The 15,464-nt window shown below is 39.8% G+C and overlaps 1 protein-coding gene and 1 pseudogene across 1 annotated transcript; both read right to left on the bottom strand.

The window, feature by feature from the left end:
• Positions 1–10,079: 10,079 nt before the first annotated feature.
• LOC137609526 (methionine-R-sulfoxide reductase B1-A-like) lies at positions 10,080–12,221 on the bottom strand (annotated as a pseudogene).
• Positions 12,222–12,930: 709 nt separating this feature from the next.
• LOC137609527 (methionine-R-sulfoxide reductase B1-A-like) lies at positions 12,931–15,192 on the bottom strand. Its single transcript, XM_068336605.1, has 4 exons — positions 15,038–15,192; positions 13,936–14,078; positions 13,703–13,824; positions 12,931–13,615 (listed from the first exon to the last, which is right to left on the bottom strand). The coding sequence occupies exons 1-3, from the start codon at positions 15,090–15,092 to the stop codon at positions 13,705–13,707; spliced, it is 318 nt and encodes a 105-aa protein (XP_068192706.1). The 5' UTR covers positions 15,093–15,192; the 3' UTR covers positions 12,931–13,615; positions 13,703–13,704.
• Positions 15,193–15,464: the final 272 nt, after the last annotated feature.

Below are 15,464 nucleotides of genomic sequence, written 5' to 3'. Positions count from 1 at the left end.
TTATAGTATTATTATTGTTGTTGTTGTTGTCGTCGTCGTCGTCATCATCATCATCATCTGCAAGAAATATTCAATGTAAATACATACTGTAAAGATATGGTCTTTACATGTGATACACCTCTGTGGAATTTGTGACTTGAAAAAGAAGAAAAGAAGTATTTTATAGGCACATCAGTGTTTTACAGATGTAATCTTAACTCACAGAGGAAAATCCTCCCTGACCCTTTGAACCCATATGATCCATGTCTCAGTCCGCTTTGTGAACATGAGAAGCCCTTAGGATGTCTATCCAAAACCTCTAGAACGCTCCCTTAACCCTGAGATTCAACATGCAGCCAACACGGTGGCGAGTCTCACAAACCTCCAAAACAATAGGCTCAAAGTGAGGAGGGGCTGCTGTGACTGTCCTATCCCATAAATACAGTATCTGAAGGCTGAGTGTGTCACCTTTGGGGCTTTACAGGAAGGATCAGCATTGGGATATTCCCCTGTCTCTGTGAAGCTGGAGCAGGTATAGAATTTCTTCTGGCTGGCAAGGAAACGGAGTTCAGACTTTGAACCTGACAATCACTCCAAGTAGCTGTTTGAATGGATGAAGGGATGGAGGGGAGGTAAAGGGGAACTGAAGTAGATAGTCGTTCTGAGAAAGAGGCACACACACACACACACACACACACACACACACACACACACACACACACACACACACACACACACACAAACACAGAGAGAGAGAGAGAGAGAGAGAGAGAGAACCCCAAGACCCCCGAATGTCTCAGACAGAGATAACAAATGAATTTGGCAAACTCATGGTGCTGGCTAATTGACTATTTTATATTTTATCTGTTTGTATCCTCTGAGAAAATACAGAAAGTTTCAAGAATGAAGGGAACGTCTGTTTTCTATTTATTTATTTAATGAGAACATTGATACCACTCCCCTGTTTACAACCTAAGTTGCTAAGTGACATAATTTAGCCTACCACTTACAAATTAACTTAATTTTAATAATAATTAAAAAAAGGAAAATTCAAAAGATTACTTTTGCATGCAGGAGTTTGTGTTGGATTAACGTATTTCTTGGCAACTAGAAGTAACTACAGAAAAGTAATAATCCTAACCAGTTTGTTGTCTCACACAGAAAACATACTGAAGACAGTAAAAAAAAAAAAAAGTCAAACAAAAAAACTTAATAATGCCTTATGACTATACAATGAAGTTAGCAGTTGATTATCTTAGCGCAATGATTTGAAACAGAAAGACAGACTTAGCCTGACTCTGTCCAAAAGTAGCAAAGTCCATGAACCGGTAACTATGAGGCATAAAATGCAAAAGTAAAACATCACAAATTTCCAATTTAATTTCCACCTCCTGCAATTTGAAAAGCCAGCATGAGAAAAGAATACTCAAACAAAGGTCTGCGGACACTGAAAAAGAAGCAGGCAAATATAGAATAATGACATGTTGTGAAGCACAAACAGCTATTGTGGATCCATCCACAGTAAGGCTGGCACTGAAGAATTCACAGCTATGGAAATGACCGTTTGCTGGCAAGTGGCAAATTCATTCAGAATGAGGTCAGGATCCACCATTCACTTTCATCAGACATTTTATTTGCTTTTCCCTCTTGCTAATTGCTCTGGTTGGAGTTTTTACTGACAGGCTTGGATAGAGAAATATAAACAGTGAGATTAAAAAAACTAACAGTGTTGAGGAAACAAATATGAAATGCAAGTTGTGAACTGTGTCTGTGTGTTTAGGATTGAAGCTGGATAATGTGTCTCTGTCGTGCGTGCGTGCGTGCGTGTGTCTGTCTGTGCATACAGTATGTCTCAGCATTCATTCAAATTCACGTGCAGGCATCTTTGCATGCATGTGTTCCATCCAGACTGCATTTCCACTGCTGTGTCTGTAGGTGTGTGCTGCTGCTGCATCCCTGTGTACCACAGATAGAGGTTTCCATAGCCAGAGGCCTGCTGATGGCGGATACATGTGCCAGCCATTACAGCCAATTACAAAACGTCCTAAGCAAAAGCAAAAAAAGTTCCACTCTTATTTTGTAATTTTCAGTCTGAGGCAGCTTGTGGACAGTTGTGATTACCACAAGACTCAAGGGAGAATCTTAAATGCTGTCATGACAGATCTTTGAAGCCACCACACAGGAGATACTAATACGGTCATGCAAAGGCACAGTTGATGTTTCCCACAAAAGGAACCTTGTGTGTGTGTGTGTGGGGGGGGGGGGTTCTTCCTTTTTTATTGAGTCTGGAATGAAGATAAGACTGGAGACTTGCATTTAAAGGTTTTCAGATTTTCTTTTTCCAAAAACAATTAAGTTAAAGTTCAAATAGTAACATCTGAAGTGCTTCTCTTTTGAGAAAATAAAATATGTCACAAACCTTCTCTGCATTGCTTTAGAAGTTCAGTGCATGAGCCCTCGGGTGGAGATAATCACAGAATACAAAAGCCAACAACAAAGCGAGGCCCCACCCTTCTCCTGGAGCCTTCTCCAACTTTCATCTGTAGAGATACATAAAGTCACCTAAAATGATGGATGGGTGAGGAGATGAACGACTGATCCAAATCACTCTGATCCCTCCATCCACAAATAATGTTCCCTTCTTCCACATCTTCCACCTCTCCTCCCACCTCCTCATCCGTCAAGTCTTAACACCTTCACACAGGTGCATGGATCTTTTTTTTCCATCTCCAGCAGAACATGTAGACTTCCAGAATTTTCATGCAGCTTTAAGGAGACATGGCTTGGAAGGATGAATGTGCTGAAGGTCAGAGAGGAGAGAAGTTTGGAGCTCATGCTGCAGCCTCAACAGCCATGAAAGTACAACGTTACACCCACTTGATTCTTCAAAAAATTTATATCATAGAAAGATTTCACTGTAGTTATTCAAACGTCGTGAGGGTACAATTTTGGCATCACCAAAAGCAAGGACCTCCAATGATCTGTTGGATTTCCTGGCACATTCATGGCAACATGAGCCGACATATACTTTCAAATAAACATAAATTCATGCGAAGCTTCCTTGACTGCAGGAAACCAGCTGCACGGCACTATTTTCAATGTCTTTCATCCTAACAATAAAAAGTGGGAAGCCTTTCCAGAGAGCAAGTCTGTACAAGAGTCACGCGTTTTTTAAGCTGTTATTTACCTTCTCTGAGTACTTTATTGCAGAAGAGGTAGAATCAGACAGATGTGAATCTAAAGAGTAAAGAAGGAATGAAAATACAAAATAATTCTTAGGTTTAAAGGGGGGGAAATGGGACCACATACTTTGCTCCTCAGGTGATTTTGAAGAAGAAGAAGAGAAAGAGTGGCGAGTTTTTATTCCTACATGTGCTTGCGTCTGCTTGACAGAAGATAAGTGTGAGCAAGTCAGAAACAAAGTGAGAAAGGTTAAGAGAAGAGACGACTCTGATTAGTTTGGTATACAGTTTCATGCCTCCCAGGTTCCTCTGGGGGATTCACAAAGACATGTGGCGGCAAATCTGACAGAGTCGAGAAGGTGGACCTATTTAAATTGTTGCAAGTGTCTGACTTTTGAAGGGGATGTGCGTGCATAGTACTCTATCCCTTACGGGTATTATGCATGAATCCATAATCCTGTGGACGCCTATTGTTCCAGTCTGCATGCACGTTGCGGTACTCGGTCCCAGACTGTAAGTTACTGAAATGCTTGTGGCCTGCTCCGTGTGGCTTTCCTTCATTGAAAGGCCTCCTGGACTTAAATGTTGATTGCCATGACGTCAGCTTCAAAACCGCAGCCCTGCCTTTTATGTGTCAGTGTCACCCCCTATTTCCCCTTAGTGTGTGAAAAACAACTTTATTCCCATTTTTTTGGAATTTAGCGACGCAGACGTTTGGATGTAACGTTTGCTACTGTGACCGGGCCAGAACCACCACCCAAACTGACACGCTTGTTGTTTTTCACACTCGCTCGCTTCTTGCAAAAAAAAAAGAAAAAAAAAAAGAGAAAAATAGCTAAATATGCATTTGAAAGAGCAGCTGGGTCAACACGCCATGTAACCAGCGGATATGTGCTCATTTATGTAAACAAGTCAAACCTGAAAGATTTCTGTAAATACAAACACAAACACTCATCAGATGGGTGTTAACTGACTGTAATTACTGGTGTAAAACCACAGCAGTTTGTCTCTCTATGCTCTGGAGTTTCCCATGTTTTTTTGAATTCCAACCTGTCACACCAACTGTGAGAAAAGAGAGCTGTCATCCTAAGAAGAAAAAACCAACTTCTGTCCATTGCTTCACCGTTGAGTCGGGACTGCTATAACAGTATCACCTGAATCCTGTGTGTGTGCGCGTGTGTGTGTGTGTGTGTGTGCGTGCGTGCGTGCGTGCGTGCGTGCGTGTGTGTGTTTGTAACAGGAGATGGCCCTCTACCCTGTGGGGCTAGCATGTATTTTACAGGAATGTGAAATCATGTGCGACTTGAACTCATAAGCAAACAATCAGCAAAAGTTGCTGTGGGTCACCTTTGACCAGAGGGGACAGGAGTGAACTATTTATGTGACCCACCACAAAAACAGGTACAGTGAGAGATAAATGGACTTTAGTAATTGAAAGTTTCCCAGTTTGGACCATTAAAGTTCAAATATTTTCCCATTAGTTAGATGCATTGTGCGCTTGGCGTGTGTCTGTTGTGTCATTAGTCAAATATAAAAGTAATAATTTGCAGGGATGGAGGGAAATATTTACCATCCCCATGTCTGTATGCTACTGAAGCTCAGTGATGAACTCTGTATGTCATTTGAGTAGAAACTGTCTTGTTTTATGTATAATTAATTGTCATTTTACAGGCGGTTAAGTGCTGAGCGAAGCAGCTAATTCTTTGGATGTAAAAAGGTGAATTATCTTTAGTGGCGAAAGTAAGAAGAAGAAAGAAAGAAGAAATACACCTTAATAATCGCCTTAGGAAATTATCTTTTCACTCTTACTATATCTTGAATAGTTGTGTATATGTGTGCGCAGGCATCTGAAACAAACACACACCCAAATTGGGCCGCTTTTGTGTTTGTGTGTCCCAAAATAGGTTGATTTTAGATTCTTCGGAGACCCATATCCAGCCTTTATGTAATGTAACTAAATGGAATCTAGCATTTATTATGAACTGTTGGAAATTCCCAAGATGAAAAGCCATTTCTTGACCAAAAAAGTGTGAAGTGATGATTTCTAAATATATTTGTAGAATCTGCATATAAGTCTAACTTTGAGTCGTGGTTGTGATAAAGGCAAGTATTTGCTCTTGCTTTAAAATACCACCACGTCAGAAAGAGCACCGCCACGCCCTCACGTTGTCTCAAAGCTGATAATCACATTGAGTTGTCCTTGAGCCTCATTCCTGTGGGAATGTATCCTGAGTCTTTGACCTCTTCTTTTTTAACCCCTTTACCAACACTGACACAGTCACGCACACTCTCTCACAAATCTTCTTCTCCTTCCTCTAGCTCTCATCTGGTCTCACTTTGGGTTTTGAGGTCTGTGTTTCTGGGGACACAACAGAGCTGTTGGCCCAAATGACAGCAGGATGGCTTTTCTGTGGATTTCCCCACAGTATATTTAAAATTAATCTGGATTCTGTTTTGGCAAAGCAGCCATTCACTCCCTGAAATAATTGTTTCACATGGAGGAAAACACAAACACTCACTGTCTTCACTGTCTAATATTGGAATACCTAATCTCTACAAAATCCAGAACATTGTCAAACCAATAAGAAGATGCTGAGAGATCAGAGAAATAATCACTGAAGTGTGACTGACAGGCAAGATTACAGGGTGTTTGTTTTCTGGCATAGAAATAAAAGAATGAAGAGATAATGTGGAGATTTCAAGGTTGCGTGCCAAATTAAAATGCTGAGGTTACATATTAAAGGATTTCATTTAATATAAAAGCAGGTGATGAATCACATCTCTGGAAAGAGAGTTGGCAGTAATGTTGAATAAGAAGTTGCTATAAAGAGGTAAATTTGCTCTAAAGAGCATAAAGCTCTTTAGAACAAATTTAAAGAGCTTTATGCTCTTTAACTTTGTGTAAGAAGGGGGATCCAGATTTTACACATATTAAAATGTAGCATTCTGGATGTTCTTTAAATGCACTCATTATCTTTCTGGTTATGAGTCAGATGAGAACTAAATGGAACTAAAAAAACTCTGGGTTATACTTTATATTCTAACTTATGTGACTTTAGAAGCTTTATTCTCCCTGAAATACAGTTTACAAATGTGAGTTTTTTCTAGAAACTGGAAGCTCGGTCTTCAGTTAGCCTGTACATAAGTTTTTTTTAAATGTTTGTTAAAGTACAGGTTGATTTAATTCACATCCCATTGATAGCAGCAAATAAACAATAAAGCAAATATTAAGTCAGGGAAGTTTAAATGGATTTAATTATTGTTATGGGTGTAGACTGACCTTTTTCTTCTTCTCACAGCTCCTTAGTAAAAAATAAAATTGTGACATGTTGGGACAGGTTAGCTGTTTACCTGACTTACTTTAAGCTATGCTAGGCTAACCTAGTGTTAGATATTGATTTATTAATGATCAAACAGTAGAGGAGCTATGTCAGACTTTAAAGCACTTTAAAGCACGTGTCAGCACAGTAAATGATTTTCACAAAACAATTGTTTGAAGACAGGACTTTAAGTAAGACAGAACACCTCCACAGCTCCCTTATAATACTGGGAATTATGTTGATTATACGTTTCTGATAGGGTTATGATTACTGAGGAGAATAAAGAGCGCAGGCACCTCGTAACAATTTATGCACAGAAGTTAACAATCAGCATGACCAAAGGAGCAATTTTGTCTATTAAGACCACCCATCCAGAGCTTGCGGGGGGCCGCAGGGCCCAAACTTTTATACTGTATGAATGTATGTATTTATGAATATCAAACACACATACATGAAAAGTGAGTGTGATCATATAAGGAAAAACATATGCAGGCCATGCTTATTTTTACCATACAAATACTATGATCTGGACCTCATGAGGCCCACCGGGATTACTAATCAAGAAAGGGATGAGATCAGGATGAGCCGCCACAAATTATAGGGAGTTAGTGTTAGCTGGGTGGTTGGAGGTTGGCTGGAGGTTGGGCAGAGTCAGTCTGTGGTACTGTATCCAGACAAAGACTAAATCAATTGTTTTCTTCTCCTCAGTTGTGTCTCTGCTTGTGTAAATATGTTTTAAATGCAGTAGAACGCTCAACACAATCAAGGGCCTCCAACATTCCTGAACAGACATCAACACATATCCAACATTTTCCACATCTCAGTCCTTCTCTGAATATCTGTGAGGCAAGTCTCAGTTTACAACAAGATACTAAACGCAGGTGCACTGCGTTTACCGTCAAACCAAGACAAGCCATCTGGAAAGGTTGTTCAATGTTTTTAGTTAAGTTGTGTTTGTGGGTAAATCTTCAGCCAAGGAAGAGTTGGCAAAATCTTTATGTGGATCTAGTAATTGATGCACATTTTAGCTCACTTTTTCATTTACTTCATCATTATGAGGCCTTTCTTTATATTTATTTTATATCACAAAATGTTATTTTATCAAAAAATAGAAGTGGAGCCAGAATCAGGTCATAATAAGAATCCTGGTGTTTCCAAAATATTTGAAGGACGGTTTAAGTGACAGTGTTGCTGAGGTAGACATGCAGTAGCTGAAAGATTTCTGGTAACTCTGAAATAACCATTCAATACGAGGCAGAGTTTATCCACTCTTTCTTTCAGGATTGCTACGACTACCGTTGAGGCCTTCAAACCCATAGTTTCTGATTAGCGTAGAAATGACATGCGGCCGCAAAATCAACGAGACTTATTCTTTGGTTTTAAATCTTCTCTCTTATCCTACGATCAATCCAGCTTGGCCTGAAAGTAAGGATCCCCCTTTTCCTGATCTGCGTGAAGAATGTGCCACAACACCTTCAAAGTATTCCCTTTGAAGATTCCAGGCTAGCCTTCTGCTTCTGTCTCGGGATCCTGTCTCAGCGAAGCAGATCACAGTGCAGATAGTGAGGAATGTTTGCAAAATGTATATATGTTGAAAAGTCATCTGTGTTATTGAAGTCAGTGGAGCTCAGGAACAGGAATGTGATGCTGTGATAAAGGTGACAATAAAGCGGCAGAAGCTACGGTATTGTTTATATTTTCATTGGTAATCGTTTTATAGAGTGGTTCAGTGCAGGGCCTTTTGGGATGAGATGAGCAAAGATTCTCATTTTGGTTTTCGTAAGCCCATTGTTCTTTCACGCACATGTTTTACTGATTGAATTACAACAATGCCCAACCAGGAGTGTCTCGAGTTTCCAGAAACTTTCCTTAGATCCAGGCAGAAATCGCATTCCACTGTCATGTATAAAAGTTTTGATTATGCACAGAGGTTGTGGCAAGCATGTGTGTGTCTATGACAAGTCAAGGGCAGCTTCCTTACATCACATACTGCAGATATTAACTCTCTGATGAAAGGAGCGCTCTTCATTTCTCACAGTCACGCATTCAAGAGCATTTCAGTCCTACCACAAAGTGGTCACAGCTTCTGCAGTGTGTGTGAAGTGGAGCCGCAGGATGACCTGCGTTTAGGGAGTCCTACCTGGATGAACTGTATATAATGTTGTGGTGTGTGAATGCAGAATGAGTTGGGGTTTTTTCTTCTTCTCGTGGCTCAAAACAGAAGCAGGTGCAGCGTCAGTAAACATACACATCCAAGCAACCGGGTCGTATACTTTACAATGAAACCAAGATGTCTCGCCAGTGAGTCACACACAGAAACACGTATGTTTAGCTGTAGCTCGAGGCTCGGCCTTTGGGACCGGGGAAGGCTTCATAGTAGTAGTGGTTTTAATGTAATTTAGGATCCTGTTTGCTTATACGAGCAAGATGAGCCCCAGAGGTCAGTGGATTTGCGTCCATCTGGTGATTCTATCAGAGGATTACCACTTCCTCCTTCCTGTTTGCTTCCTCTCGGCCATGTAGCTGGGCTCAGATGGCTGGGCTCAGATGCCAGCCAGAAAGAGTGTGCTTACAGATAGCACATGCTAATTACAGTCCTGTGTTTTGGGGGCAATTTCCTTTTCGCTTTGCAGCTCTCATTCTCACATGTGGTTTATCTATGTATTTTGGTTTCTTGTCTGCCCATATGTTGTTGAGTTTGTCGCGCTTTACCCCCTCTAATTCTCCCTCCTCCAGACATCACCCTGCGAGGACAGCGGGGTCTGTGTGCCAGCTGTGTGTAACAATACAACAGAGGGCCCGTTTCAAAGTCTACCATCATTCACATGGAATGAATTTCATAAATTAACAAAGAGCTTCGTAACAGGTCAGAAGCGATATTTTTGAAATTAGAAGAGCATTTTGAAGAGAGGGTTGGAAACTCAAGTCAGAGCTAAACTTTAATAAAAAAGTAGCACCACTCAGAGACAAGAGCCCTTCAGGAACACCTGCCCCTGTGCAGGGGCTTTTGATCATACCTCCAGGACTAAACCATCATCACATCAAATACACAAAACAGTATTTGTTTTAAATTCCTTACTACACATCATTACAAAGTATGAATGTTTGCACTTCCTTCCTTCCTTAAACGTCTGCCTGACGCTGGAGCTTTCATTCCACCCTCTGATTTTCGAGCCTTTGAAACGAGCTGCTCCACACCTGCTGCTCCGCACGCACACATTTGAACAGCGCCGGAGCTGTTGAATGTACCCCCCTCCGCTACCCCTCCCCCCGCCCACCCGTCTCTACCGTGTTTAGAATTCCACCACGGCGCGAGCCTGGGACCTCCGGTTTGAGTCCCTTTGTAGAATTAGCCAATTGAAAAGGCGCAAGATTGTTTGTTTGTTCGGTATTACTCTCTTAATCATAAAGATTTCAAAAGCAGTAATTAATTTGGACACTGGGAGTTGTCCAAATTAGCTCCTAAAACGGGGTGTTTTGTAAAGAAAATAAATAAATAAATAAATAAAAAAGTATCTGACATGGATTCAGGCAGAAATGTACTCCGACTATAAAACTTTTAAATATATTTATTCACATTCATGGACGTCTTCCGTCACACACTTACAGCTCTTATAGCAACAGTTGAATAAAAACTAATCAATTCTCTTTGTTTGTGAAAGTTTTTCTTTTTGCCATTTAAAGTGCGGAACGGAAAAATTGTATAAAATATGTATTGGGAGTGCGGAAGTGAGCACTTTGCACCACAGCGCTACGTAATGGTGGCATGCTAGTGAAGCTAACCTTAACGTGTTACAAGAATTCGTTGTAAAAGATTGTACGCGTAGATTAAATTAAAAAGTGCAATTATATAGCGCAAAGAAATACTGTATGTATTTCTCTGCTGTCGTATAAAGAATTATATTTTTCCGTACTGTATATTTTGAGTGAGAGGCACGTTCCTTTAAGATGTTTAAAAAGGCCAATAGCACCATCAAGTGGTGGAAACATGCAATTGCATCTTAACCTTTTCATATATAGGGTTGAACAGTTTGATGCGCCTCACGGAGAAATATTTAGCATATGCTTTATAGAAGTCACTATTTTGTCTTCTCTGCGAATATGTAATATGTTCTAAAATGTGACCTGCTTTGGCAGTGTGAATCTGCAGTGAAGCACAACACATCTATTAGTTTCTCTGCCAGAGACAGGCTGGCCTAATCAAAGTAAATAGTCTGAGTAGTCAGTATGTTGTTTAAGCTCTTTGTTTTAAGTTTTACAGGGATCTTCTGATGCTGCCCAGTGAGGTCACTGTCCATCCGAGCACTGGAGTTCCGTCAGGTTTTGCCCCAGAGCACTTCATCCTCAGTCAGCAACAGAAAACTTCCTTCTCTTTCAATGCTCACCTTTCTGTCCATCCACTTTTTCTGTAGTAAAAGAAACAAACAGTGGAAATAAGCTGGCAATCTACCTCAAATGTGTGACAGGTTAAAAACCACCAGTCTCACCTTTAGGGATGAATGTCAGGGAGCTACTGAATATTCAGAAGCGAGACAATCCTTCTGTTGGGCCATCATACTGGAACTCATGGCCCAATCCATTGCCACACTTCCCACAGCAAATCTGGGATAATTGAATAGTCAATGTCCGAATTAAAATATAATTCACATAGGTCATACGATTGACTGCTTAAGTTTTGAAGGATTTCTCACTGAATGGGTCACTGTAACAGAGATCAGGGGTTTTCTACCTTTACTGGCCCCCATGCTTCAGGGTGTTTGGAAACACTGTCCTCATGGATCGTCTCAGAGAAGGCTGGCCAAGGGGAAGAGTGCTCAAACTTTGATGTGCTGGAAAATAGCTCATGCCCACATTCAGAACACACATATACACCTAAGAGGACAACAGTCACCAGTGAATGCACAGCTGCAGAAACATGCTCTGTGATACTCCTAACTAAACACACAGCGCCTCCACAGAGCGGCTGAGGTCCTCCTTCGTGCCCCGTTCCATCGAGGGGATCGGGGGAGGTGGCGAGGTCAGCACGCGGTTGAATGGAGGGGATGAGATGTCAGCCGTGAAGTGGGGCCAAGGTGTTGTGATGTTTTGTTATTAGATAGTGACGCCTTGTCTTTTTGACCATTGTGAGATAGATATTACATTTGTGATGTTAGATAGTTGTGATAGTTGTGATATTAGATAGATTTTGTGATATTAGATAGATATTAGATGTTGTGATATTAGTGACGCCTTACATTGTAAGAAGGGTGTACCTCACCTCCTGCTAATTTTTACTTGCACATTTTATTTTTATTTGTTATTTTATTTAATTTTAATTTTATACTGTTAATTATTCTGTTAATAATTTAGTATATGTCCTGTTAATGCTACATGTGTCTGCTAGTGTAGTGTATGTCTTGTGTTAAGTCCTTTGATGTCAGTGTTTCTTTTCTTTTTTTATCCAGTATTTATTCATTGTATGCCTGAGCAGTGGATATGTGCAATTTCATCCGGGATTAATAAAGTATATACAGTATCTATCTATCTCAACGTCAAGCTTGTTTGCTTCTTACCTGGTTGGAAGTGATTTCTATATACTTCTCCACAAGAGAAAGAGCAATATGATATGTTGTCCATTTCAAACATGTCCTTCTTCCAAAACCAAATGAAATTTTGTCTTTCAAACACTTGAAATACAAATGTTTGCTGCTTGTTTTTAATATTTGCTAAGAGTCTGCTGCCTTAAACTGGAGAAAACCAGTTTGACCAGATCAAGTGTCAGCTGTGGTGACCTCATGCAATGGCTTCTCATTACCTCCACTTGATGGCAGCAACAACACCACGGAGCAGCATTGATGTTAGTGTAGTCATCCACAACCATTCATTCATCCACTTAATGGTCCACCTCACCTGCTTCAATGATTTTTTTAAAAATGTGTGCTTATTCTTAATCTTACACCCGTCACACATTTCAAACAAAGGAAGACTGGGGAAGATTTGTAATCCACAAAAAAAAATACCCATTTGGGTCTAGAGCTCATTTGATAATAGGTTACAATGTCATGAATGTCTATGAAGGCAGCATCCCTACAACAGGCAGGACAGGTGAAGTTTTTCTGGGACACATTATGAAACTGCTGTCAGTCATAACAATGTGTCAGCTTTTCCATATCCTTTTTTAATTTCAATTCTACTTTCACCTCAGAACAATTATTATTTGTTAAGCAGTTTAAATATATTGATTTAGTTTAAAAGAATATATAAAACATGTGATCAGAGAAGCTTAACCACCTTCTTAGGGAGAGCTCAGTATTGACATTCTTTCTCAAAATAACCAAACTGGTTTTTTAAAGCCATCAAAGTAATTCTGAAACTAATGTCCGCCTGGAACACGCGTGCAACAAGAAACTGCGCTTAACATGTTCACATTATGTAAATAATGTGACAACATAAAAAATACAACACAACCATAAATTAATAAATCAAGGAACCTTTTTATTTTAAAATATATTTGTTTTACTTTATCAGCCACTGTGATATATTTATATAAAGCCTCACAAGAGTGTGAAAATATATTTCTACTTATTCTCTGCATCCAGTAAAAACACTAATGTCTGGAAAAATATGAGTTATTTTTCAAAAAGATTTTCAATTGTATAAGCCTATTCACTAATCTTTCTGGAAGACTGGTCGATGTGTGTACTTTCATAATTTAATCACAGGAAGAAGACAAAAAAGTTAGTTTAAGTTAAAACATTTATGGTGTGTTCACTCTCTGTAAATATGGTTCAAAACTAACTCAGGTACGACTGCTCTGTCAGTGTGTTTATTTTTTAAGGTGGGGACTGACCATTCATACTTACAAAAATTCTAATATTTGAAATTATGTTTTTAATAATAAATCAGAAAATGTCAAACTCATAATTGGTCATTGTGTATTGATTGATCCTGTATGTTTGTATGACTAGTGTCGAGGCCAGTCCTCTGCTCTTGCTCTACAGTGAGGCCATCATTCATCAGACCCCTGGTGGTCCCGGAAGGATTTGTCCCAGAACTCTTCATCCGCTGTCCACACCTTCAGCAGCACAGAGGACCGTCCACTAGCTCAGCAGCACTGCTCTCCTATTGGCTCACCTTACTGTCCATCAACCTCACCTGTGGCGAAGACAAAAAGATGAGGAAATAAGGGGTTGTAGGACAACGGTCAACTTTTTTTCATATATATGTATAACATATATGCACCTTTAGGAATGAGGGATGAACTTCAGTGAGCTGCTGAATATTCAGAAGCGAGACAGCCCTTTGGCTGGACCATCATTCACAAACTCATGACCAAGTCCATTTCCACATTTCCCACACAGCACCTTGAATGACACATAACTGAATCAGGATTTTGTGCGATTCCAAAAAGGTGTTTACCAACTTTTGAACTAGTTATATATATACATATATAAACTCTTATCAATGACTTGTACCTTATATGCTCCAGGTCTCTCCTCATATTTGGAAATGCTGTCCTTTGAGACGGTCTCTGTGAAGGCAGGCCAGGGAGACGAGTGCTCATACTTGGAGCGGCTGGAGAACAGCTTGTGGTCACACTTGGAACATACATAAATCCCTGAGGAGTAAAGGATGGGAGATGATGGCTGGATCTTGTTCACAATGACTCGGTTTACAGTTCAGTGCCATACTTTACAGTTCAGTAAAGTGTAAGTGTGTGTGTGTATATTATATATATATATATATATATATATATATATATATATATATATATATAATTTATTTATAATGCATTACATGCAAAGCTTTAATACATGCATAATAATTTCAAAATGCTAATTAAATGTTTTCCTCATCATGTAATAAATTGTCCAAGACCCAACTCTTATCGCTTGAGTAACTGTACTGTATTACAAAGATATCTATTGGCATGTAATAAAACATTTTTAAAATGTGCCGTGTATGCAGTTTCATGAGCATTTGGACATGCTTCAATCCATCATCACTTTGCAATATTGTGAGTCAGCTCCTGATATGTACCTGGCACCAATGATGATTGCAAAAAACGGGCACCATTAATCGGTCCAAAAGACACTTCTTGGTATATAACAGTAAATTCAAGTTGCTTATCGTGACACAAGACAGTAAATTTCACAGGTTGCGTAAACGAAGTGATGTAATTTTGACACGGTTTTGAAGCTGCTCTACAGATAACACAGAGTTTCTACCACCATCAAAGTCTATTTTTTAGCATTTCACAAGTGTCGCTTAGTTTCATGTTTGTACTTATTAAAGGCTCCATTACTTTAAACTCAAAATTCTTATTTGTAAAGCAACATCAAGTTTCGTAACAAAGCACCGGATATGCTAATTCGATTGGCTAACACATGTTTGGTACCTTAATGCTGCTCACTGCTGTGTTAACAGTGTAGTTCACGGTACAATCGCTACAGTAAGTTTGCTAGCAATAGCTAACAATTGCCAGTTAACGTTTACTCCTCCCGTGTCCTGACAATACTAACAGCCACCTGCTACACGGAGCTCTTGAATGAAGAAGAAGTTAACGTGTGAAAGTACCTGGTGAGAAGTGGTCTTTGTAGACCTCGCCACCGACAAAGCGACAAAAAGACATTCTCGTGCTGTCCGATTGATGACTGCGTAACACCTCTAGATGGGAACGACTCGAGTGACCTTATTAAATATCTGGCCGTTCCGGCTCGCACTACTCTGGCTCTGATTGGCTTATAAGGTTACGCCTATTCCAGGCATAACCAATCATCACAGCTCAAACCTAAACAATCCAGAGATGAGAGAAAAGTGACCAAACCGAGGAACAATCCAAATACCTTGCGTGAGCAATATCACACTAGAATATGATATGTCAAAACCAGCTGAACCAGTTCTACATTAGAGAGAAGAAATGGTAAGAGACGTGACATGATTAAGAAACAAGGAGAGGCGTTACAGAAATATTAAAGTGGGTTACAAGTGCCCATACCTATTT

This window comes from Antennarius striatus, chromosome 16, assembly GCF_040054535.1.
Source record: "Antennarius striatus isolate MH-2024 chromosome 16, ASM4005453v1, whole genome shotgun sequence".
NCBI classification, from domain to species: Eukaryota; Metazoa; Chordata; class Actinopteri; order Lophiiformes; family Antennariidae; genus Antennarius; species Antennarius striatus.
This window is presented reverse-complemented; position numbering and strand designations above follow the sequence as displayed.